This window comes from Panthera tigris, chromosome X (assembly GCF_018350195.1).
Source record: "Panthera tigris isolate Pti1 chromosome X, P.tigris_Pti1_mat1.1, whole genome shotgun sequence".
Lineage (NCBI taxonomy): Eukaryota > Metazoa > Chordata > Mammalia > Carnivora > Felidae > Panthera > Panthera tigris.
Window position 1 is genome coordinate 124,791,067 of NC_056677.1, and position 25,736 is coordinate 124,816,802.

The following is a 25,736-nucleotide window of genomic DNA, read 5'->3' on the forward strand; positions in this document are numbered from 1 at the left end:
TGATCTCAGCCTCTGGCCCCCTGCCCCCCCCTCCCCGCCCTTGTCTGGAATCTTCATCTGTAAAATGGATCTAGGAACAGTAGTTCTCGACAGAATTAACCCAAAGCATCTGTGGAAGTCATTGGCCTTGAACCGGGGCCAGATTGCGTCGGGTGTGGGCAGGGGCGCAAGTAGGCAGCCGGGGCGTTCATGTGGCGGAGACCTCCCGGTCCGGAGGCGGGAGCCCAAAGGAATTTGCCTGGAAGTTTTCCACCGTGGCAGAGCCTTCTGGAGCTTGCTCTGTGCTCGCCACGGGGTGCCCCGGCCTTGATTTCTCCAGCAGCCCCGAGGGGCGGGGCTGGGAAGGAGCGGGAGGGCCGAGGACACTGGCGGGAGAATGTGCGGAATGTGCCAGGCGCATCTACCTACCCCAAGAGAGGGCAGAGGAAGGGGGCCGGCCGAGGGGAGGGGCGAGGGGCGAGGCACTGGGCGCCGGTGAAAACCTGTTTGTTCTCCTGCGGGTGGAGCCCAGTCCGCGCCTCCTCGCTGCCCTGCACGCTCTTCGCTGCACCCGGCTCCCGCTGTCCCACAACCGCCGCCCCGGGCCCGGCCTAGCCTGGCCCGGTTGGGCGCTGTCCACCCGAAGGAGCCCGCGCCCTGTGCCCGCCCGATCCTCTGCCCATCCCGCGAGCCGGGCACCTGTGCCAGGTAGGGCTGTCGAGTCGCCGTTGGCGCGGCCCGGTGGAGAGGCAACGGGGTGGGGGTGGGGGACGCCCCGCCCATACCCAGTCAGGTGGCGGGGACAGCTCAGGGCCTCAGTTCCCCCTTCCATGATCCTCACCCGCTCCAAGCATTCCTCCTGGGCTTCCACCAAGGAGGCAGTGGACTTGGTTTTCTGGTTTTCCCTGTAAGCAAAGAGAGTAAGCTAGAGAGGCAGAGAAGGCTGGCCTGGTCCCTCTATTCTCACCCTTTCTGGAAAAAGGATTTGATTGTTAGTGAATGGCCTGGGGCCAAGGTGCTGTAAGAGTTGACTGCAAGCAAAGGAATCAGGGCATCTCAGATCAGCTAGTTCACCCTGTGTCCATTTTGTAGATAAGAACACTGAGACCCAGAGGCTGGCTCACCCTGGAGCCCAGAGCAGGGGGCTTGAGGATTGCTTGTGATGAGCATGTGCTGGGCACAGGGCAGTCTCCTGCAGGGCTACCAGAAAGGTAGCTGCCCAGACAGAAGGCGCCGAATCAAGTGTCACTGAGTGTTATCAACAGGATCTGCAGCAAACGGGCTCTGTGGCTGAATTGTTTGGATGGGGGTAGGGGAGCCAAGAGCCTTGTCCTCTTTGGAAAGGCTGAGTGATACCTGGCCTCAGGAAGACTGAATAGCTCAGCATCTCTGTCTGCTCTGCTACTTCCCAGCTTGGGTGCATTTGGGCAGCTCCATCAGTCCAAGGGGTAACACACCAGGCCTCCTCCCACCCAAAGCTGTTGGGGGTTCAGATGAGGTCAGTGTGAGCGGGCCTGGGCTCTGGAACATCTGAGATGTGGTAGGAATTGTGTTCTCACTGAGCTGTTTGCACTTAGATTTGACATTGTAGATGGCAAAGCATCTCAGGATCACACTCTGTGAACCCTGAGAGAGACATGCCCTCACACCCCATCCAGCAGTAGAGCCAGTCTTGCTTTGGTCTCATGGCCCTTTAGATTTCTGGTCATGGTACCTGGCTGGGGACTGGAAGCAGGGTCCCATGAGCTGATTGGTAAGCCTAGGCAGTGGGGAAAGGCTCTGCATTCCTGCTCCTTCCTCACCAGCTCACATAATACTGGGCAAGTCTTCGAGAAAGGGGAAGCAGGAGATGTACCTACCTTTCCAGGGTCTCCACTGCCTCATCTGAAAAATCAGGGGCAGCCCAGAGGCCAGCTCAAAGGCCCTGGTTGCCGCTTAGAAGCAACTAGCTAGGACATAGATGTACAGACCAGGGGCCAGCTTTCTGGCTGGTCTTGGTGCCTGTGCTATTTGTTTCATTACCCCTGGGCCATAGGATGGGAAGGAGAAGACCCACCTCACTTGCCCTACCCACTTCCATCAATTATCAGCCCCAGCCCTTGTGCCTTCCGGGCCTGGACTTCAGATGCCCTGGCCTGCCTGCAGTCCCTATACTCAGCCATTGTAAGCTGATGGAAGGTACACAGAGCAGCACACAGCAGGTGCTTCACATCTGTTCATTTCCACTCTTTGGACATCACAAGTCGGTGACAGAGGTGCCTCATTTCCATACTGGGTGCTGCAGCTTTGAGTAGCATAAACTCAAGGGGCCATGGGAGCCTGGAGCAGGGGAGCAGCCCTCACTGGGAGTATCAGGGAAGGCTTCCTGGAAGAGGAGGGCTTGGAAGTAAGGGAAGGAGCTTGGCAGCTGCCAGGGCAAGGCCTATATATCCACTGGGGCTGCATGAGTCTAGCCTCCCCTGTGTTCCTGAAAGACCAAAGCCAGTTCTTCCTAAGCCCCTATATGTTCTACCCAGAGCTGGACAGTGGGGGCCTGGAGGGAAATCACAGGCAGGCTTTGCCCCAAGGAGTGACAGGCTAGCTGGGGAGATGGACAGCCACTCAGTAGGGAGCAGTGACCAGCATCGAATCTGTCCACCTCACTTCCTTCTCAGAGTCCAGATTTCAGCCACTGAAGACAGTGACCCCAGGGGTGGCTAGTGTTTTACCTCAGCTTCCCTCAGCATGCCTGGTGCTCTTTGTGTTTCTGCCTAGTGCACATGTAGCCTCCTGAGATCTAGCAGGGCAGATAGGCATCAGCAGCTAGTCCCTGAACTGTCCTCAGTTACATGGCAAGAAAAATCCCAAATCTGACTCAATGTACTCTGGAAGCTGGAAGCCTGCCTTCTTCCTTTCCCACTCAGCCTCCACGGGTGACTGATCCCTTTGGCCTGGATCTTGCTTCAAGCCACAGCCCATAAGGTGCCAGCTCATGCATAACACCAGCTTTCTTTCTGCTTGCTGGGTCCTGAGGCTGCCCCACTGCCAGGCCCTCCTGGCATGGGACAGAATCATGGCTGGAGAAGAGGAGAGCCATTTTCCATGGCTTCAGAGCTGTGAGCAGCAACCCACATGGTGCCCCAGGCCTTTGGCTCCTGTGATTAGGATCCATCAGGGACTCTGTATTCATTTCCACTGTGTCTGCAGAGAGCTGGCTGATGCCAGGACAGGGGCAGTGCACCTAGTGGACCCACATGCCTGAGAGTGATGTTCAGGAGAGGTTGGCATCATTGCTCCTGAGGGTCAGCAAGCTGGCAGGAGACCAATGAAGTGGAGCAGAGAGATGAACAGTAGTAGAGTGTGTGATGTACCAGGGAGGTGTCTTTACAGCCTAGTGGTAAGAGAGCAGCTCAGAGGTCAGATTGGGTTCAAACCCCAACTCAGTCACCATCTAGTTGTGCAAACCCGAGCAGACCACACAACCTCCAGAGGCCTCGGTTTTGTCACCTGTACAGAAGGGAGGCTGAAGCCAGGAACACCTGCTGCACAGTGTCCTCCTCCAGTGGCTGTGATGGCCAGGGCTGAGGGTGGGCCCAGCTTGGGAGGAATGTGGGTTCCACATCTAAAGAAAAATGATTTAAAAATCACTACCAGTCTGTACCAGTGAGGCATATGGTGTCTACCCACAGTTAAATATTTGCCACAGAACATTTAATTCTTAAATTCACTTCTGGATGCCTACTAAAATCTGATTTGCTTCCTTTTTTTTTTAATAATGTCTACTGTTTTCATTTTTAACTGTTTATCTTGGATTTATTTAAAACACACAGCAAAGTTGTGAGAATGATACAAAGAACTCCCTCAAAGTCTCATCTGGATTCCATGCTGTTAACTTTTCTGATAATTTTCGTTAGGAAGGGAGAAGTTGACATGGGAGGACTTGTGTGACAGTAATGTTCGTTGAGGAGTGGCCATGGAGGGGTCAGGGAGTGGACAGGACTCGCATCAGTTCTTTTTTCCAAAAGGGAAACTGAGGCACAGAGAGGTACCCGCTCAAGACTCACTTGAGGATTAAGAATGGAGCCAGGTTACTTTGTCTCACAGATAATGTACGTGTTTGGTGAGTGTTTTCTGATTACTTGCCTGTGTTGGGCACTGGGGCACAGCAGTGAATGAGAACTGAGAAGGGTAGGGGAAGGAAAGCAGGAGGGACAGGTATGGGTGGAGAAGGGGCTGAAAAATGAAAGGTCAAGAGGCCCTATGGATGTCATTGTCAAACTCTAATGTGGGGAGTCAGGAACTTACAGCTTAAGCACATGTCCCAGGGGTTTTGTATTCTAGAGGGAACTAGAGGCCACTTTCAGAACCACTGTCTAGGTTTTTCCTGTGGGGAGTGTGCTCATTTCCAACTGCAAGAGGAAACCAAGAACTGGAGCCACTGGTGGTAGCGGTGGAGGTAGCTGTGGAGCTATGTGGCCATGCCCTGGGTCAGGGAGGAGACCTGGCCTCTGGGACCAGTGGTGGGCAGGCCTAATGCTGCTGCAGGCTGTTGCTGGTGGTCCTGACCTTTACGCTGTAGTCTGGTTCCTGTGATAATTGACTCAGCACACCATTTTCTGATGACTAGGTCAGTTTTCCAGAGAGCTTGATGTGGCAAGGGTTCCAATCATAAGAATGAGTGAAAATGCTTACATCAGGCAGTGCCTGGTTTAGACTAAAAACAAAACAAAACAAAACAAAACAAAAGAAAACAAAACAAAAACCCAGGATTTGTCTCACCACTTCTGCCCGGTGAGCTCCCACTTATTCTTTCATTCTTTTGGGACGGCCTGAGCCAAGGGCACTTCCTTGGGAAATGCAGCACTCTGGCAGTGCCCTAGAAGGGCTGCTATAGGCTCCTGTCTGTCTGTCTGTCTGCCCAGTACCCAGCCTGGCTGTCAGGTCTCCATAAATGCTTGTTGAATAAATGAAAGTGTGGCCTTAGGCAAATTCTTTCTCCTCTCTGAGTCTCCATATTCTTATAAAAAAAAAATGGGGACAGTGATAATAGGTAAGGGTGGAGCTCAGGACACTCTGGGTCCTGGGTGGACAAGAAGGGGAGAAAGTAGCTGGGAGGAGGCCTGTCCAAACTCAGCTGGGGTGGGAGGTATTGTTGGGTGGGGAGAGGGGGCTCATTCCTCTTTTCCTCTTGAGCTTTACTCACAATCACCTGTAACTAGGACAAAAGGAATTCTTTGGCCAGTGTTAGTCAGGGGCAAGTGGGGGAGCGGGGACTTGTGTGTCACCAGGCCTGCTTTGGCAAAGGCTGAATAGGTGGCAACATTGAGGGTACAGGGGTATTCTTGAGGAGGGAGTTGGTTAAGGTGGGGGGTGGGATCTATGACCCCTGAATCCCTTTCAACCCCTTTGGCTGTCTGTGTGCTGATGGGGATAGCATCTCTGCCCTACTGGGATGAGTTTAAGACCACCTTGGTTTTTAGGTCCAGGGGGTGAGGAACTAAGCCAGCCCAGGCCTTGAAGGAGAGCTCCCAGGGTTCCTCTGGGCCTCTTCTCATGCTACAGCATGAGAGGTGGAGGCCCTGGAAACAGTGGGAATAATTCATATAGATGGCTCTGGCAAGGGGCTCTGTTTGGGGTAAGGGTTCATGGGCCCTGCTATCCCCATCGTTTTAACCCTGCCCAGACCCTCAGCCTCCACAAAATATCTCAGAGGGCCCTGCCAAGAAGCCCTTGCTGGTCCCTGAGGCCAAGCTACCTCTGAAATGGACCAGTCACCCCAAGCAGTCACTTGTATCCAGCCTGTGGAAAACTAGAAAGTGGGCACAGGACAGCCAGAAGGAATCCTGGCTCCTCAAGAGTGACAGGCAGCCATGGCTCCCTTTACCCCCTTGGGGCTTGAACTCTCCACTGCCTCTGGAGAGAGTTGGCCTGTGTCAGACCCTCAGATAGCTGCCTTCCCGGGCCCTCCAGCACTGACGCCAAGAAGTCTAGATTCTGGGATGTTGGGGGTGGGCTGGGGGAAGGTGAAATTCCAGACTTTCATGTAGAACTCATTTACCTGTAAAGCACATTTACAAATACTACCCCCCCGCTCCCAGGCATTCTTTTTCCATATTACATTTTTCCCTCTGTAATCCAAATCTCCTCCAGCTCTTTTTTCCACGTGGTGCACCTCCTTCCTTCTGCCTCATTAGCCTCCACATGGGAGTCCCTAGGACTGGAGCATCACATGCAGGTCAAGGTGCTCTGCTCCACTGGGGCTCCTGGGAGCTGTGTGCTGAGTAGCAGACTGGGGGTCTCTCACATGACCCAGCTGCTCTGCCATTGCTCTGGCAGGCCTCTGAAGGGCCCCTTCCAGGAGGAAAGCAACCTGTCTGCTGATCGTCCTCTTGCCAGATGCTGAGACTGGGAATCAGGATGTCCTCAGTCATGAGACCTGGCCACAGGAGACTGCTTCATAACACATTTGATCATTCTAGCACTTGGCTGCCTGAGTATTGGCCTGGGTCCAAACCTAGACATTAGGCCAAATGCCTTCAGAAAAGACTGGGTGAGGGCACCCAAGCTGGGGGTGGAGGTCGCACTCCCTGACTTTTGGCATCCCCAGCTCTTTCACACTCCATGCTATATCCTGCCTGTGGCCTCACTCCATTCATCTCTTTGTCCAGGCCTTTCTCAGCCTGGCATGTGGAGTGCATGCCAGCTCATTCTTGCACTTCCTGCTGCAGCCTCCTGGGAGAGCCTGTCCCATGGCCTGCCCAGTGTCTTAGGCCTTTGCCCTCCAGGGGATGCTGCAGAGGGAGGACAGGACAGGGAGGGAAGCTCGCTGACAACAGCACTGCATAGGGTCCCATGGACTTGCTGATGAGCAGACGGGCTGCACTGAGACGCATGCCTTCCTCCCATGACTAGGGACTTCATCTTCACCCAGAGAGAGTAAGTGACATGTCCAGTGACTTGTTTTGACAGAAGTAGGACTTGGACCCCTTGTCTAGTGCTCTTTCATTTGTACCCGAGTTTGAACAGACATCACAGATGTGTGGCTTCTTGGCCTTGGCCAAGTCTTCCACATCTCTAGCAGCATGAGTGTGCCTCTCCCATGAAATGACAGATAATGAGCCCAGCTGGCTTGGCTCTACAGCTATCTGAACAAGCATGGTCTCCTACCCCCTTCTTGCTTCTGTTTCTGGTGCTTAGAGGGAAAAAGTAGGAGGCAGAGTCCTCTAGCAGGCAGGCTTGACTACCTTGGTGTTACCCTTCCCCTGGTAACCCAGACCACCCCAATCCTAGTATAGTTCATTACCCTGAAGGGGCTTAATAGGGGCCTCTCACGGGTATTTATGCACAAGGGAGGACTCTAATCTTGAAGCTCAAAGGCACTTACTTGGAACACACCCAAAGAGGACCTAGATGTGCATTCCAGAAGGTGGATCTAAGACACAGGGTCTTTTCTTTGAGACTTTCCCTCCATCCTGGGACCACTGATGGCTCTGTGTTCAAAGGGAGTGTTTACAGTGAGAATGAACAGGAGCCTCATCCTCATGGTCAGAATCCCCCATTACCAGTTGGGCCAGAAGGGAGGTATGGAGGGATTCTGGCCAGTAGAGCTAGAGCCTTGTTGTTGTAGAGCCCAACTTAGGCTGTTATAGTAAGGCAAGAAGGAACAGGTATGACAGCTGGAGTCATCCATGCAGGCTGTGTCTTTCCACTGTTTAGTCATTGATACCCTCACCCAATGATGGGGAGCCAAGGTCCCATGCAAAAAAGGAGTGTCCTTCCTGTCAGTCCAGCTGTCTTCTCTGAGACCGCCTGACAGTGCCCAGTGGAAGGATCAGAAGTGGCTGGATTTACTCATCTTAGAAACAAGTTGTTGAGAGACAAGGGACTTTTCATTACTTCACCTCTTCCCTCATGACCCAGATAAGAGCACTTATGTTTTTGCTGAAGTGATTCTGGGGCTCTGCCTCTCTTAGGGCTCCCTGCTTTGGAGTCCCATGAAAATGCTCACAGACAGGGGCGCCTGGGTGGCTCAGTCAGTTAAGTGGCTGACTTCAGCTTAGATCATGATTTCATGGTTCATGAGTTCGAGCCCCACATCGGGCTCTGTGCTGACAGCTCAGAACCTGGAGCCTGCTTCAGATTCTGTGTCTCCCTCTCTCTCTCTGTCCCTCCCCACTCATACTCTCTCTCTCAAAAATAAACATTTTTTTAAAAATGCTCACAGACAAACCTTTGCTCAAATGTGGCCTGAAGTTGGCCCAGCAACTGGCCCATGCACCGGGAAGCCCAAGGCCTTGTAGCCTTCATGAATATGTCACTTACCACATCCATATTTTGTCACTGGGCTTGGCCACATGGGCCATTCTTGGGGTTGTGTCTTCTTGTCCTGTCCCACTGGCTTCCTCAGCCAACTCCTGACTCACACCTAAGGGGTCAACCCAGAGTTGAGCTACAGGCTCAGGTTCCAAAAGACACAACTGCATGTGATCCCTGCTGGCCGGGGATGGGGTCCACAGAAAGTTGGTACACATAGGGAAACACAGCCAGGCTCCCTCTCAGCCTTCTGGGTACAGGTTGTCAAAACTCACCTCTGGGTAAGAAGTCCCACCTCTTGCTCTTCTGTCTGTGGTGTGCCCACTCATGATTGCTCACTGTGGCCAGCACCCAGCACACACACATTCAGACAAGTCCCAACACCTGTGTCCTTTGGCTGCAGCTCCTTGGTGTGCAAAGCTAAAGGTGTTTTGTTCCTCTTCCCTCCCAGTTTGCCTTGGAGATCCCTGCCTGGTATTCAGCATTCCCCCACTCCCCAGCTACCCACTAGCTCAACTTGTCTCTTTTCACACAAGCCCTTGGTACAAAGATCCCAGGCCAGGGTCACTGGGGCTGGGGTGGGCCCATGGGATAGATGTCCACGCTGTTTGTGTTCATAGGCCTAGCCACTTCACCTGCTTGTTGGTGTTCACCCAGTTGTCTGTAAGAAGCCAGCTTGTCCCAACTGTGATGGGGGAGGTGAGGAAAGGCATTTCAGTCCTGGGGCAGGCTAGCATGAGGGCAGCAGCAGCACCAGACTGAGGACTCCAGGATGGGTGACACTCAGGGGCCGGAGACAGCCACAAGGGCAGATGCCTGTCTAGGTCCAGCCTGCTGTGGTGTCTGCCTGAGGTGGACTCTGCCCCTACTCCTTCTTCCTCTCCTATGGTTTCCTTTTCCTTCCAGGTTATTGGGAAATGCAGACATTTTTAGTGCAGTGTGACCGAGAATGGGATTAGCCAAGGGGCTGTGGGACTTGATGGCTCCTCTGGGACATGCTTCTTGGGCTGAGGCTCTAGGCCATTTGGCAAAGAGGTAGCTGCAAGGGCAAAGAAACAGAAGCCTGCTTGAGAAAAAGGGTGTGCACAACATGGAGAGTCAACCTGGGTGGCAATTCTAGAAAATTTTCTCCGAATTAGTCTTCTCATCTTGGAGGCAGAGCACGTCCTTGTGGGGCAGAGGCTCTTCTCCTGCTGCTTCTCTCTCCATCTCTGTCTCCTCATGCATCAACCAAGCATTTGCGTCACTGTCTTCCAACTCCCTGGCTCCCTCCCTCCCCCTCCCTCCTGCTAATCTGCCTGCATCAGCTCCTGCTTGCATCAGCTCCAACTCCACTCCCTGACCACACCAGGCTTGCTGTGGCGTGGGGAAAACAGGCTCCTTGCATTCCCTCATTGGCTCTTTCCTTCTCTCTATCCAATCAGGGCCAGAGGCCCCTTCCCTGGGAGGTTGCTGGAAAGACTTGAGAGGCTTCAGCAGTTGGGAGGAAGGTACATTCAGAGACCATCTGCATCAGGAGTGCCTGTCCCCATCTCCCCCCAGTCATCCTTGCTAAGGATGCTCCCCCCTGCCTACCCCAAGAAGCATCTGCAGGCTAATGGAAGAAGGAGGAATAAGGGTATGAAGGGCAAGGAGGGTGGGCTGGGCACCCATTTAGTGTCTGAGGTGGCCTGGCCTGCTCAGGAGGACTTAGACTTGGTCCTGAGCTGCCATGGGACAGGCTGGTGTAGTCTGGGTATATACCCTTCTTTGGACTTGGCACAAGGAGTTGCCCTATGAAGGATAGCTAGGGTGGAAAGTGGCTGATAAGCCACCTGTTCCTTCGTGGTCTAGGCCAGGCCCCTAAGCAGGGCAATATGACCATTCCTAAGGTACCAAAAGACTTCCTATCAAGGCAGAAACAGGAGCTGTACTACTGAAAGTGTACACAGAGAGGCTATCCTAACTAGAAATGCACTCACACGGGCCATTTGGAAGATGAAGACACCCACCAACATCATGACACCTAAACTATGGGATGGAAAAGAACTGGTACCAAATTCTAGTCAGTGACACATGCTGTGGCTTGGGAATATCCTGTCAGGAGGAGACCCAGCGAGCAAGTCCATGGGTTTGGTGGCTTGGCGCCACTTTACAGATGAGATTGAGGTCCAGGCAGTGGGACAGTGTCACAGCCATGTGAAGCCACTTAGGGATGAGGAGCAAAGATGTCAGCTGTCAATCCAGGTGGCCCTTCCTGATGTGCCAGGGAAGCCTAGGAGGCTGTGCAAGAAACCCAAGTGCCCCAAGGAAGAGTAAGACTAGAAGTAGGGTGGGAGATACCCCCCAAAATGCATACCTGTTCTCCCTCCCACCCAAGCTGTGTGCAGAGAAGACCCAGGATCCTTGAGGAGGCTGTGTGTGTGCCCACAGGCAGCAAGGCTCTGCTCAGAGCAGCCCAGAGGGACCCTAGAGGCACAGGGCACCTTCCCCAGGATGTCTACCCCAGAGGAAGGAGAGAATTCCCCATGCATCCATCGGCTCTCCTCACTTCCCAGTCCTTCCTTGGCACTTTTCACCTTGCGTCAACTTTGGAGATCCATCATTACCTATCCAAGCAGCCCCAGCTCCCATTTCATTTGGTTAAATGACTGCTTGTTTAGTCTTTATCACACAGGCAATGCACATTCATGATAGGAAAAATAGAATACACAGAGGAACATAATATTTTGGTATATATCCATTCAGGTGTTTCTTTCCCTGTTCATTGTAATGTACATATATTTTTAAGTAAATAGCATCATCCTACACATCTTTTTGTTTAAAAGCTTTCTTTCACTTAATGGTATATGGAAACCATACACATGAAACTTGTTAAATTACATCATATATCCATATCATTTGTAATAAGTGCATAGTATTTGCTTGAATCATGTATCATACTATGTTTAAATATCACTGTTGGGAATTTACATGATTGCCTAATTTTCACCATTATACTCAACACTGGGACACCACCCCTCTTGTATACTTTGTTCTGCTTACTCATTTGTCTCCATAGGAGAGATTTCTGTGAGGGGAGCTTCTGGACCAATGGTCTTACCCTCTCAAGGCTTTCAAAACATATAGAGATTTGTCTTCTGAAAAGATGAGTCCATTGGTCTGCCCACCAACAGTATGTGAGTGCTGCCTGGGAAACATACTCCTGAGCGGTCTGCATCCCATTCTTCAGAGCTGTTCCTGTCTCTAGTGAGGGTTTTCCCAGGTGTCCATTGATTGAGGATGAAGGGGATTGTGGGTCTGAGAAGAGACTTGGGTCCAAGGAGAGGTGGTAATGTATGGTTAGTCAAAAGCATGGCTCCTGCCAGCCTTCAGTGCAGATAATCAGTGCAGGATATGTATTGGGTATGTGAGGGGATGCCTCGGTTTTGTTCTTGCTGAGGCTGGTAGAGGGAGCAGGTCTTGTCTGGGAAGACTTTGATCAACAGTACCAAGGCATGAAGGTCAGACAAGGGGAGAGTCCTCAGTAGGAGCAGGAGCAGGCAAGACAAGTGGGCCCCTGAGGTAGAGGCAGGGCTTAGCTCAGCAGGAGGAGTTGAATGGCATCCCAGGTGGGAGGAACCAGCATAAACAAAGGCATGAGAATTACTGTGGTAGGGCCACCTTCTAAGGATGTTGAGGTACATGGTCTTCTTGGAGCACAGTGTCAACATTGAGGGTCATTTGTGAGAAAAGTAACTGGGTCCGGACACTGGAGAGTTTGCCCCCAGGCTTAGAGACAATGGACAGCCAGCAGAAGCTGAGTGAAAAGTGAGGGCTGATGTGGTCCAAGCTGCGGGAATGAGGCACAGATGAAAGCAGGTGCAGGGAGAGGAGGGACCAGTGAAGTGGACGGAAAAGCCAACTCTGCGGCTGGGACATTGATTCATACCTCATGTGTCCATCTGTCTGGCTGGGGCGCATCACTTTAAAGGCTCCTTGCTCCAAAGAGCTGCCTTCTTCAAGCCCATGGGAAGACTCTACTTCTTGACTTTTTCAGATTTACTGTCCCATCAAAAGGGGACATTTGACTTCTGAGATGTAGCATCAGCCCTGCTCTTTGCCTGGTGAGGTAGGGCATAAGCCTTGAGTCTTCTGACTGGGGTCTTAGTTGTGTGGATGGGACCTAAGGCAACTCCACCCTCCCTTGCTGTGGGTTCTTACACGTATCCCTGCCCCTTTGGCCAGGGAGTTCCCAGTGGTCCCTCTGCCTCTGTCATTCTGCATGTGTGTGAGTGTATCCTGATTTTGGAGGTGGCTTATTTGGTTCTGATTTGGCAGGAAACTTCTAGGCAATGTGGTCAACAGGTTTGTCAAGAGGAAACTGATGAATTCCTGAAGGAACTTAAACACTCAGCAGTAGGAGGCCCTGAGCTGAGGCCCAGAGGTAAGGTACTGGCCCAAGGTCTCACAGTCAGTCAGCAGCACCAGGAGACTGAGGGGCCAAGATCCTAGGTAGCAAGTGTGTCTGTGTGTCCTGCCCAGTGGGGCTACTCCATGGGCTGCTGGGATGGGACAGTTGGATGTATGTGGTCTAAAGATTGCTTATGAATGAGTTCTGCTCAATATAACTCTGATGTGGCAGCCTTGGTGGAGGGGCTGAACAGTGGGGCTGCCATTTGCTGTGATGAGGTGCCATTCCTGGCACGCATCAGGCTTGGGCCTCCTGGGCTGCTCATTCAGTGCAATTTATGGGAAAGCCAGCTCTTACTGACATGGCAAATTTGGTTTGATCTTGGCCCTTGCCTTAGCCATTTTAGTGTGCCCTTGACCTCTAAAGAAACATGTCCAGGCCTTGCCAGCTGGCAGCAGTGGGGGCCAGCAGGTAACAGGCTCCTAAGGGAGAGGCTGCTCTGCCTCAGGACTATGCCAGCAGGGCCAGGGCCCCTCCTTCCCATCATGTCCACTTGCCGGAACCTCTAGTCCTTCTATTGAGGCCCACAGGGCTAGTTGTGGCAGGCCAGAGCTGGGATTAGACCCACGATATGGGCCTTCCATCTGCCTTTAGCACTGGGCCGTTCCCAGCCTGGACAGTTGGCTTCCTCACCCCAGCCCCTTCTGAGACAAACATCTTCACAGTGCTGTGAGGCTCCGGAGGTCACTGTGGTCCACCTTTCACTGGCTACAGGAGGGAAACACATAGCTAAAGGGCAGAGAAAAGACAAGGAAGGAGAGCAGGGCAAGAATAGAGAGAGGAAGAGAAAGCAGAGCACAACAGCAATTCCTTACCAGATCCCAACCCTCACTTGGTCCCTGAGCACTACTAGAAGTTGGCAGGGGGGCCCTGGGCTTTCCCCACTGGAGATGAAGCAAACCCATGAGCATCACAGGGCTGCACACTCTCAGGCTTGGTGGTTTCGATTGAGGACAGCTGACAGTCCCCTGTCCCAGTGAAGACAGGTTGAGACTCAATTGCTCCTTGGCTCCTGTCCAACTGCCCTGTGATCTTTGCTGTGCCCAGGTGGTGCCAGGCATTTTCAAGAACATTGGTGCATTCTGCCTTCATGGCAGTCCTGAAGGGTAGAGTTTTTAAAATCCCATGTTACAAATGAGGACAGTGAGGCAGACTGGACACATTAGCTGACCTGCCAAAGGTCTGTCAGACAGCTACTAAAGAGTGAGAAAGATAATCCAACCCCAAAGGAACTGGTCTCCCAGCCCCCACCCTTCCTTTAGTCCCTCTTTCTGAGCCCACTAGTGCCAGCCCTCAGGAAGCCTACCCTGTGGAGGTTCCACTGCTTCCCCTCTCTCCCCTACACTCATCTGGGCCTGGAATCTGGCCATCAGAACTCTCTGGGCGGGGGGGGGGGGTTGTGGTTTGCCCTTATAAGCTATCTGTTGAATAGACAGCTCCATAGCAGTCCACGCCCCATTTGAGCAGCTCTGGGCAGACAGGTGGTTTTACTATCAGACAATGACAGGTCCAGTGTGTGCTCACTCCCTGGCCTCTGCCCACCACCCAAACTCCAACAACTCTTGCTTCCTGATACCCAAAGGGCAGTCAGGGACCATATGATGACCTGCAAGCCATTATAAATGCATGAAGTGACAAGCCATGTGCTTGCTTTTGTCCTAAGGAGCCCTGTTGAATCAACTGAGAAGGGATCTGCAGAGCAAGCGCCATGAGTATCTCAGCTCTTGGAGGCAGCACCAAAGGTGAGGACTGCACTCCCTCTTCTCCCAGTCTTGGTGTGTGGCCTGTCCTGCAAGGGCCACAAGCACGGCAGCAAAGAGCAGCATATTGGGAGGACTGGCAGGGAGGCGTCAGTGTCCTGGGGCTGGGTTCCCCTTCTGAGGCTGCCTGGCCTTGCCCCTCCAGGGAAACCACTACTACCAGGTGAGGAGGAACGCAATAATGTCCTCAAGCAGATGAAGGTTCGGACCACGCTGAAGGGGGACAAGAGCTGGATCACCAAGCAGGATGAATCAGAGGGCCACACCCTGTAAGTCCAGGAGGCTGGGAGGCCAGCAACAATGAGGTGGGGTAGGGTTGTAATCCACAAAGGCCTGGGGTCGATGCCTGGGGATGCTGAGGGACTTCCACCACTCAGACTTCAGTGGGGGCATGTGGCCACAGGCAAGCTGGGGAGGGCAGAGCACAGGAAAGCAATCCAGTTGAGGGCAAGTCTCAACCAAAGTTACAGGGTGGGAAAGCCCTTGATGCCGAGTGGGCATGTACATACTTGCCTGTGGAATGTGGAGAAAGGCCAGGGAAGGAGAAGGTGAGACGGCAATGGTGAGCCAAGTTCTTGTGGTGCATGCACTGCACCCCACCTCACCTGCTTTGGGGCTCAGCAGACAGCCTCTAGGATGGAGGCTGCAAGGGGACTGATGGCAGAGAGCCACTCTTTCAGGATCCCTTTTTCTCCAGAGAGCTGCCTTCTGGTCGGAGTCGAGCTACATCCTTTTCATCAGCTGGGGAAGTCCCGAAGACCAGGTAAGAGGTGATGCCTGATGGCCAGTGGGTGGGCCTCATGCCGCAGTCTTCAGGGGATAAGGAGGAGCCCAAACTCAAAATTGATGTTAGGGTCTGCAGTGAATCATTTCAAATCCACAGGAGAGACAGGCTTTTCTGCTCTGCTTCCTCTTGGGAAAGGGAGTGCAGGTGTCACTGTGTTCAGATCCCTGGCCTTGCTGTGTGACCTTGAGGCTGGCTGCCTAATGGGCCTCCATGGTTCCAGCTGCCTAGTGGACATTGAGAAGTCTCTGTAAAGGGTGAGACAACATATCTGAGGTGATTTACACACTGTTGAGAGTCACACATGACTGTCTTGTAGGTAGCCCTGATTGCTGAGTGCACTGCGGAACCAAAGAACTGCCCACAATTTGATTTTACAGCCTTTGCATAGCTCTCTGGGGTGTACAGGTGAATTTTAGGAAGGAATCAGGGTGTCAAGGAGATGGACACATTTGTTCCAATGGTCTCCCGAATTCAGGATGACATATTTTGGCATGTGGCCAAAGGGAACAGCCCATCCCCTCTGCATTTTGAAGACTTTTGCCTATCGGTGTCTAGGGGTGCTCCAAAGCACTGCCAAGTCAGTGAGTGGTGGGAATGCAAACCTCAGGCTTTAGTCTTGCTACAGTTCACTGGCAGTTGGTAGTGAAGGCACTGCCAGGATCTTTCTCAGGTGGTGATAGAGGCAGTGGCAGCAGCTTGAAGGGAGGGATCCAAGTTCACTGCTAAGTCTCTGGGGCTGCCTCTAACAACTATGGACTTGCCCATCACCACCCCTCCCTGACTCGGCATCCACTACCAGCCAGGTCCTGTGCTCTCTCCTTGGGGAACTAACATCTTAGCAGGGAACACAGGCATGAACCAAACAGAGAGGTGAACATAAAAGAGAGAATTATGGATTGTGATTATTGCAGTTGGCAAAGTTGGTGAAGACCTGAGGACGGTTTAAAGACAGTCTACTCACCAGGGGGCTAGTTTACTTTGGGTGGTACGGTTCTCACCCTGGGCTTCTGTTTGGGGCTATGTTTAGAAAGCACATCCCAGGGCACTGTGACTCAGGGCCTAGAGCAGGGATACCTGGAAGTGTACATAAACTTTGGCTCTCCTTTTCTCTTGGGGAAAGAAGTGGATCCAAGGGACAGCCAGTGATCATGGCCTAGCCTCCCCAAGCCAAAAATGTTTGTGTGGCTAGATGGGGGGAAGTGGCCTTTCTTTCTCAGGCCCCACCCCAAGTGTGCTTGCAAATTTGCCACCTGCAGGCTGCTGTCTCTATTAAGGACAGGGTCTGCCATGATGGAGAACACTGTGGCTCTGTGCTGCCCTTCCCACCTGCTTGTGTGGGGTTCCCTTAGACCCACTTCCCCTGTTCTCCAGCCCTTAAGCTACTGTCTTCCTAGAAAGAAAGGCCATCTGCTGAATCCTTGTCTCCTTCCCCTGCACCCCAAACTCACAGCTCTTTGCTGCCTACCACTACTGGCCCTCTGAACCCGCTCAGTTGCTCCCAAGCAGGAGACACCCAGCATGTGCAGTCTGTTTTCCAGCCATGCCCTCCAGTCCCAAACTTTCATCAAGTCTGTGATGTGGGCATCTCAGGAGCTGGAGGAGAGAGGCCCCAAAGGAGCATGAAAGGTGGGGAAGCTGCCTTTGGTTCTACCCCTTGGTCCCTCATGAGCCTTCCCAAAGGAGTCTGTGTGGTTAGGTCCGGGACCCTGGGCTCTCCCTGCCATGCCTCAACCCCAGGCCTCTGACCATGCAGCCTCCAGTTGTGAGAGTAGAGAGTGGGAGCGCTGTCATCAATCCCAGAAGACTTCTTGTTCAGGGGAGTGCTGGGGCCTGGAAGGTGAGAGAAAAACTTGAGTTTGGAGGAGACCCCTCTGCAGCAAATGTTTAGCCATGGAACACATCTTCCTGGGCACTTACTGTGATCCAGGGCCATCCTGGGCTGGTCCCGGTACTTTTCCTGGGGAGCATGAGAGAGCAGAATAGGAAGCCTGGCTTTGGGTGAAGGGGTAGCTGGCTCTCTTGAGAAATGGCCAGCCACTCTTGTTCCCCTCATTCTGACCACACTGGGGCACCCACCAGCCAATCCACTTTGCTGGCATTGGGTGCAAGGGAAATAGGGCGTCTTTGCTTCACCTCATACCTTCTTTTCCCTCGGCAGGCCTCCAAGCACAAGGGCTCCCACTGGCTATATCATCCGGTAGGTAACCATAGGACCCTGCCTGCCTCCACATGCCTGCACACCACTGCTCCCTGGATTCTCACAGGGGAGCTCACAGGGCTACTTCTTCTGGGCTTTCTTATAGGGGAGTGTTCACCAAGCCCATAGACAGCTCGTGTCAGCCACAGCGGCAGTTCCCCAAGGCCAATGGAGATCCAAAAAGGTGTGTGTCCTTGGGGTGAGGGCCTAGGCCAAGCACCAGGCATGAGGGCCTAGGTCAGGCTTATGGCAGAGAGATTATTCTATCTGTCACGAGTGGGGAGGGGTGGTGGATGGTAGCTCTCCTGTGTAGGGCAGGGCCCTGGAGAGTAGTGCTGGGACACAAAGCCCTAGGTGGATGTATGACCCAGATTGGGCAGTCCTGTTTCCCAGCAGCTGTGTGCTTTACTTTACCTTCTTCCCAGAAGGCTGAAGTGGCATGTCATCAAAGCGCCTTGGTGTCAGGTTGAACCTGGGCTCCATCATAAAGGCAGGGTCAAGGGGCCTGGGTCAACCTATGGCAGGAGGGCTGCCCTGCTCAGGGTGGCACAGATGGTATGGGTGTGTGGCAGGGCTGAAAGAAAAGAAGAAAGGCCACCAGCCACATTCCTGCTGGGGCATGTAGACAAATTTAGAAGCAAGAGGGGGCTTGGGAGTGGGCACATGGAAACTCCTTTCCTCTCCAGTGCTGCTGGTCTGCTGAGAGCAGCTCCCAGTGGGCTTCCCCGGCCCTCCTCCTCCGGCTATAAGATGACCACTGAGGATTACAAGAAGCTGTAAGTATGCAATGGCAGACCCAGTTCAGTTCCCTCCTTCAAGGACAAGCCCAAACAGCAGGCCTGACATTCCTACCAGTTGCCACTATGACCTGGAGCACATTGCTCTTCTGATCTGTGGCAAAGCAGGGGCTCTAAGAAGCTTATAGAAGGGGCCGGTGAGTCTGGAGGAAGGGTCATGGGTCATATCTCTGGGGCTGCTGTTGGCTGACTCTGTTTCCTGGACATGCCTCTGCCCCCCTCTGGGGTGTAGGCCTGGCCGCTCTGGGGCCTGATGATCCTGAGCATGATGATAGCCCTGGCAGCCAAGTAATTGGCATTTTGTGCTGAAATCTGAACCGCTTCTTGGATATAAATCTTTGGGGCTCCCCTTCTGGCCCCTATCAAATAAGCCCCCCACTATATGGCCAAGGAGGGGGTTTCTGGACAGAAGTGTGGGTTGAATCTGCAGTTCCCAAGGGCCCCACATCTTTATATTGCTTTATATCCCTTGTCACAACCATCCAGTGACATGGACCAGGTAGGAAATCTTTCTGGAGAAGGGGAGAGGCTTGAACTGGGTCTTGGAGGACAGTTAGGGTTGGAATAAGGAGAGAGGAGAGGGCTGGCTCTTGAGGAGGAAGAAGTGACATGAGCAAAGACTCAGAGGCAGCAATGCCAACATGTGCTATTATTGTTGTAAGTCAGGAAGCCAAACTGCTGAGGGTGGCAGCCTGTGACAGGGAATAGGGGCAGAGATAGGGGAGGAGGGGCCACAACCAACAGCATCCTCACACCATCTCCCCTCCCCCAGGGCACCCTACAATGTCAGACGCAGCTCAGCATCAGGGGATGCTGAAGAGGAGGAGGTTCCCTTCTCATCTGATGAGCAGAAACGGAGGTAATGGTGCCCGCTGAGCATCCCACAGTCAGGGCAGGGGCCCAAGTTTCTGTGGACCAGTAATATAGGAATGGTGCCAGTTGCAGTGACAAAATGCACAACATGTACAATATCAGTGCTGGCTTGTTTGCTGGAGGAGTGGCTTCCAGCAACAGGTGTCATTCATTGAATCCCAGAACCACCCACTCAGTGTTGGGCCAGCTCAGGGGACCCTTTATGAAACTTTCATGGAGCAGAACCTAGGTAATGAGGGCTGGGGAAAGCCTCCCCTGGGTGGACAGAGTGTACAGAGGGAGGTGCTTCAGGACTTTATATCAATTTGCTAAAAAGGGTCCTGGGCAAATTGAACCAAAATCAGCCATCCTCCTAGGAGGAGCCCTCTGTGTGTATGCCGTGTGTGCTGTGTGGATGCTGTGTATGCTTTATGCTGGGCAGGGCCTGCATGGCTGGGTGGCAGAGTTACGCTCTGGAAGTGCCAGTGCCCCTCACCCCAAAATGAGGCTCAGGTACTTGGGCAGCAGCTAGGCTCTGAGGAAATAACCGCCCCCCCGCCCTGCCCCGGGCTGAGCCTGCCCCCACTGCCAGTGTCTGTTGGGCCCTCTGCGCCTTAGAAAATAGCAAAGCTCCTGTGCTGAAGGTCTGGCAGATGGACAATCCTAAGGCCAGAGTCTGCAGTGACAGTGGTCCCCGGGCTTGGGAGGTATAGGGGAAGAGCCAGAAGTTCAGGAGCCAAGCTGCTGAGCATTGACTGCCCACTTTGCCATCAGCTAAGTGTGTGGTCTCACACAAGTCACTAAAGTTTCCCATGCCTCAGTTTCTTCATCTGTAAATTGTGGGTGATACTAGCACCTACTTTCCTAAGTTGTAAGGACTCAATGAGCCAGTATGGATTTGCAGCATGCAGCACAGGGCCAGGCCCACAATCTATGCTTGATAAATGTGGGCTGCATGGTCTCTGTTTCTTTTGAATAGTTCTGGGAGCAGGCGCTAATTTGACTTTGTGCACTTGCCTCCCTGGGATGGCCCTGAGCCATCCTGGGTAGCCGCTGGGCTATGCTGGCAGAGTGAGTCCTGCCTTATGCCATTAGATACCTTCTCTCTGTGCCACCGCAGGTCAGAGGCTGCAAGCAGTGTGGTGAGGAAGACAGCCTCCCGGGAGCACTCCTACGTTCTGTCAGCAGCCAAGAAGAGCACCAGGTGAGTTACATGACAGGAGACACAGCAGGGCCTGGCTTCTGGGCCAGCTCAGCTACCAACTGGCTCCCCTCCTTTCCTCCTGGCTAGACCTTCCAGGATTCTCAGATGCTCTTTCTGGAAAACTGAGAGGTCTGGCTCCTGCCATCAGGGCTAATGAGGTACTGGGAGTGAGAGAGAGGCCCAGGACCCTATAAAGCAAAGTGGTCATGATGTCACTTGTCCATGGGTTCTGTCCAACACATTGCCTTTCTGCTTCCTTTGCAGCAGCCCTGCCCAGGAGATGCAGGCTCCATTCATTGCAAAGAGGTAAATGTCAGCAAGGGAATCTTTCCAAACCTCTTGCTGGCTGGAGAGAAAGCATCCTGCCAGCAGAGGTGGAGTATGATCACCATGGAAAGCAGGTGCAGAGTGGGAAGGGGCCTCTGTCCCTGAGCAAGGGAAGTTGTGAGTGCCTAGTGGCTTTTGTCTGGAGGCCAGATGAGCAAGTAGGTGGGTATGGTGGCACTTGTGGCGTCAGCAGGCAGTTCTGTGTAGGCAGGATCTGGCTGACAGAACATAGCTTGTGGCTGGAAACTTCCATTTGCTAACAGGGCTATGCCCCTGATCCCCAATAGAGCCTTAGTGTTTCCAAGAGCTTCTGGGGTTTGAAGCAAAAGTAGCTACCAGGCTAAAAAGGAGTTGTTCCCCTGCCCTCCCTCCCACTCTACCAGGGACAGGCTGGACAATGCCTCAGCAGGAGAGATTATTGGGCTGGGGTCCAGAGGCTTATCATTGGGAGCCTCTGCCTGGCCAGGCCCTTGGAAGTGACCATAACATTGGAGATGGGCCCTAAAGGGTGAACAGAATTCAATACGAAATTATCAGGACATTAGGACACTCCAGTTGAGTGAGAGAGGCGTGTCCCCATCAGTTGAGACAGAATATCTTCTGGGAGAGAATATTTGGGGAGTATAGGGAAGAGACTTCCAGAAAGTTGAATTTTAGGGATATTCCATGAGGTAAACAAGGAAAGCATCCATGACAAGGTTGCATAGTGAGCTGAAGACTGGAATACAGTCAGGAAAGGGTAATGGCAGCATAAAGGAAGTGACAGATAATGATGTGCTTTTACTGGCTGAATTAGGTTGCCAGGGCTGATATAAGAAAGTACCACAAACTGGGTGGCAAAGACCCGAGAAATGTACTGTCTCCTGTTCTGGAGGCTTTAAGTCCAAGATCCAGGTGTCAGCGGGATTGGTTCCTTTTGGAGGCTGTGAAAGAGAAACTATCTCTGGCTTCTCTCCCAGCTTCTGGTGGCAGCAGGCAACCCTTGACAATCCTTGGCTTGTAGACACATCACTCCAGTCTCTGCCTCTATCGTCCTATGACCTTTTGTCTGTGTGTCTGTGTCCAAATTTCCCTCTTCTTATAAGGACACTGGTCATTGGATTTAGAGCTCACCCTGTTCCAGTGTGACCTGATCTTATGTTGACTATATCTGCGAAGACCTTATTTCCAAATAAGGTCACACTCACAAGTTCCAGGCAGACATGGATTTTGAAGGGATACTATTCAACCTGATATGCTGTCCTTTATCCCAAACTGGAGTTGCTGAGCCTCCAGGCTGGGCCACTTCATGGCCATAGACAGCACGGAAGGAAATCATGTCCTTTAGGAACAGCAAGCTGTAGGGCGGCTGAGCAGGCCACAGGTACCCTGGGGACAGGTGGTGCATCTGTTTCTCGTCTCGCCTAAAGGGTTGAGGTGGTGGATGAGGACAGGCCTTCTGAGAAGAGCCAGGACCCACCTGCTCTAGGAAGATCCTCTCCTGGCTCAAGCAGGTAATCAATTACTCATCTCTGTCTGGGGCTGGTGGCTGCCAGGCTTGCCTGCCACTGTTACTGTGGAACCTCTGCTAGGTCATCTCCTTGCAAAGCCTCAGGGTCAGTGTCCCCATGTGCTCAGTGTCAAGACAGGGCACAGAAATCAATAAGAGCTTTCTGGCTGGATGTCCTAGGGCTAAAAGGAGCAAAACAGCCTGACCTCCAGGGAGAGAGTACATCACTCTTGTCTTTTTAATGTTATCTGTGTCAACTTAACCCACTTGTGGCCACAGCATCCTAGGAAAAAGTACTAGCCATAGGGTTTGAGAGGGCCTACCATCAGAGTTCTAGCCCTGCCATTCTTGGGCTTGTTAATAGCTCTATTGTAAATTGTCCAAGTTCAGCCTGCCAGCTATGTCCTCTGTCCTCTGCTGGGGAAGGAGGCTCTACAGCCCCCAGCCCCGCTCACAGCTGCCTTCTTTGCCAGTGTGGATGGAAACAGAGCCAAAGTGTCTCGGGGGATTTGGATTGAGCACATGCTGACTCTGCCCAGCCCTGGCAGGAGCTGGGAGCCCAGGTGGGTTCCATGAGCTGGCTTTGGCCTGTAAGCTGGTCAGATGGGACAGCCTGGGACTGGGGTGAGAAGGCAGGGGGCAGACTGAGTGCTGGTGATCTCACTACAGACGGGGTCCGGATTTGGTCTGATTTCTGAGCCCTGAGTGTCTGGGCAAATAATGGTGCTCTCTTGTCTGCAAATGAAGAGCAATCAATACCTCCTTGTACTTTTCAGTGAATCAAGGTAAGTCCTGTTCAGAGCACCACTTCCCTGTTGCTGCTGTTTAAAGCTCCTGCCGGGACTGGGAGCTTTGTCCAAATCCAAGTCTGCTAAGTGGTATGCCTCCATGGCACCCTTGGAAGACTCTGAAACCAGAGGGGCAGAGCACCTTTGTCTACAGGTCACTTTTAGGGACCCCAGGGGATTTTCCAGCTCTTGTAATGCCACTGTGAGCCCCTACTTTCCTCCCCAGTTCAAGTCCCACAAAAATTTGTGTGTGACCATGGTCCCTCAGGGCTCCCTCCTCTGTGCCAGGAGGGAGATAGGGCCACCTGCCATAGCATAGACTAGTGGAGAGCAAGGCTGCAGACCTTCTTTCCTAGAGGGAGCCAGGAGTGTGAGGCCATCCTGAGGCCATGGCTCCAGCAGCACCACTGCCCCTCTTCTTCACTGCCTCCATGTCATGATTCTCCCTGTTTGTCTAAACTTTTGTCCATTAGAATTTTTATTTATTTTTTTCAAGTTGATTTATTTTGAGAGAGACAGAGACATCGTGAGCAGGGGGGGGCAGAGAAAGAGAGGGAGAGAGAGAATCTCAAGCAGGCTCTGAGCCATCAGCACAGAGCCCAAAGCAGGGCTGGAACTCACAAAACCCTGAGATCATGACCTAAGCCAAAATCAAGAGTCGGACACTTAACCGACTGAGCCATCCAGGTGCCCCTGTCGGTGAGAACTTTTAAACAAGTGGAAATATTTCAGAGCTCTTCACAAGGCAGCACTGATGGGACTTGGGGATTGATGGGACATAGGAGCTGTGTTAGTTTGCTAGGGCAGCTGTAACACGGAACCACAGATGGGGTGACTCAAACAACTGAAATGTATTGTCTCACAGTTCTAGAGGCTGGAAGTCTGAGATTTAAGTGTCAGCAGGGTTGGTTCTTTCTGAGGGCTGGGAGGGAGGCCTCTCCTCGATTTGTAGATGGCCACCTTTCCCAGTGTGTCCTCACATGCTCTTCCCTGTGTGTGTGTCTGCGTTCTAATCTCCTCTTCTTATAAGGACATCAGTCATGTTAGATTAGGGGCCCACCCTACCTCAGTATAACCTCATCTTAACTAATTCCATCTGTAGTGACCCTATTTCCAAATAAATGTACCATGAGGTACCAGGGTTAGGACTGCAACATATGAATTTGGAGGGGACATAATTCAGCCCCAAACAGTGCACATCTCTGATTTCTCCTTGTCTTTTGTGCAGAAAAAGAAGAGCAGTGAATGGTTTCAGATGCTTTTTAAAAGAGAACTTAGGAGAATTAGGTTGTGCTGTATTATGTATTTGAGAGGCATTTTAACATATCTTTTGGGTGTTTAATACCCTTCATCTGTTGTCATAGCAAGGTGGCTATAGTGGTTTGTTAGGGCAGCAGTAAGAAAGTACCCCAAACTGGTGATTCAAACAACAGAAATATACTGCCTCACAGTTGTGAAGGCCAAAAGTCCGAGATCAATCTTGCCTGTGAGGCCCCAGGAAACAGAACTGGGACCAGATTACAGAAAGTTCTAGATACCAGAGATGTTTCACAATGGGGCAGCCTCCAATAGGAAGGAAAGAGTTCTCATCAGAAGTGTGCAACAGGGGCTGGTCAGGGAGGCTTACTTTGATACTTCTCATAGTGCTTCTTCCCTCAGATTGTGCAGTCACACAATATCTGGAACCCTGCCAGGCAGCTTCCAGGTGAGCCACTGCCTGGTCCTGGGTGGCCTTCTTTTCTGACCCCACTATACCAGAGAGGTCTTGCACTGGTCAGGTCAGGCAACCACCATCAGTTCCCCATACCCAGCCTCTCTCTGCCTTGTTATCTGAGAACTCAAGGCTGGATTGTGCCCTTGAAGAAGTGCAGCCCTATGGGGAGCAGTGATTCAACCAAACTCTGGGTGCTGTACTGACTCAGAAAAAGCTGGTTTATGGCAGAGTGGGGCAGGAAAATATCACAGCCTTGTTTCCAGGTATGGCTCTGAAGAGGCTGCCTCTTCCCCAAGTCTGTCCTTGCCATATCCTCCTTGGCTCAAGTCTGACGTAACTTCCTCATCTCACCCAGCAGGCCAACCAGGAGTAAAGCCCTTGTCTTAGGTGCCAAACCCTTCAGGGACTTCAGGGAGGGCTGAAAGTTTGGAATAGGAGTGCACCACAAGGACACCTATAGGCTGTGTCCTCCGGGCTGTCCAGCTGTCATTTCCCTTCCATCAGATGCCGGACCTGCCTGGCATCTCAGAGGTCCCCCAGCTCCAAGTGCTTACATCTGAATTACTTGTCTCTACCATCACTCCCACCCCCTGCTCAACAGTGGAGGGGGCCTTCCCTCCATGCACCCCAAAACTTGTTTTCTTGGGTTCATCTTGTTTTTAACACTCTCGTTGCGGGACAACTCCTATATACCTTCTGGACTGAACTTATTCAGATACCCTCTTCCAGAGAAACTGGTATGCACAAAGGCCCCCAGGCCTGGTTGCTGTCCCTGTCACAGCACTGGTCAAGCTTCCTTGGCTTTCTGCCTCATTCGACCATGGTGAGGCCTGCAGGCTGTGCCCCAGCATGCTGTCTGACAGAGTAAGCTGGAGAGCACTGAGTAAAAGCACAGCTTTTGGCACAAGGCAAACTCTGGCATTGCCTTATACTGGCCTTGTGCAAGCCACTTTACCTCTCTATGCCTCAGTTTCCTCATGTATACAATAGTGAGTAGTGGTGCCTACCTCCTGAGGCCTTCTCAAATACTAAATGGGATAATACATATGAAATCCTTGGCACAGTGCCTGGGTGCTCCCAGTTATAGGCTTGCTGATTTGCAGGGCAAATGAAGAGAC

The 25,736-nt window shown here is 52.4% G+C and overlaps 1 protein-coding gene across 1 annotated transcript in view; it reads left to right on the top strand.

Annotated features, from left to right (window-relative positions):
- Window positions 1-527: 527 nt before the first annotated feature.
- ZNF185 (zinc finger protein 185 with LIM domain) overlaps window positions 528-25,736 on the top strand; it is a 70,304-nt gene continuing 45,095 nt past the window's right edge. The window contains exons 1-11 of the mRNA XM_042974985.1: window positions 528-687; window positions 14,367-14,445; window positions 14,609-14,732; window positions 15,161-15,226; window positions 17,409-17,447; window positions 17,554-17,631; window positions 18,134-18,223; window positions 19,017-19,103; window positions 20,217-20,300; window positions 20,565-20,606; window positions 22,037-22,120. Coding sequence (XP_042830919.1) covers window positions 14,412-14,445; window positions 14,609-14,732; window positions 15,161-15,226; window positions 17,409-17,447; window positions 17,554-17,631; window positions 18,134-18,223; window positions 19,017-19,103; window positions 20,217-20,300; window positions 20,565-20,606; window positions 22,037-22,120 — 728 coding nt within the window. The 5' untranslated portion in view covers window positions 528-687; window positions 14,367-14,411. The remainder of the gene's footprint in view (window positions 688-14,366; window positions 14,446-14,608; window positions 14,733-15,160; window positions 15,227-17,408; window positions 17,448-17,553; window positions 17,632-18,133; window positions 18,224-19,016; window positions 19,104-20,216; window positions 20,301-20,564; window positions 20,607-22,036; window positions 22,121-25,736) is intronic.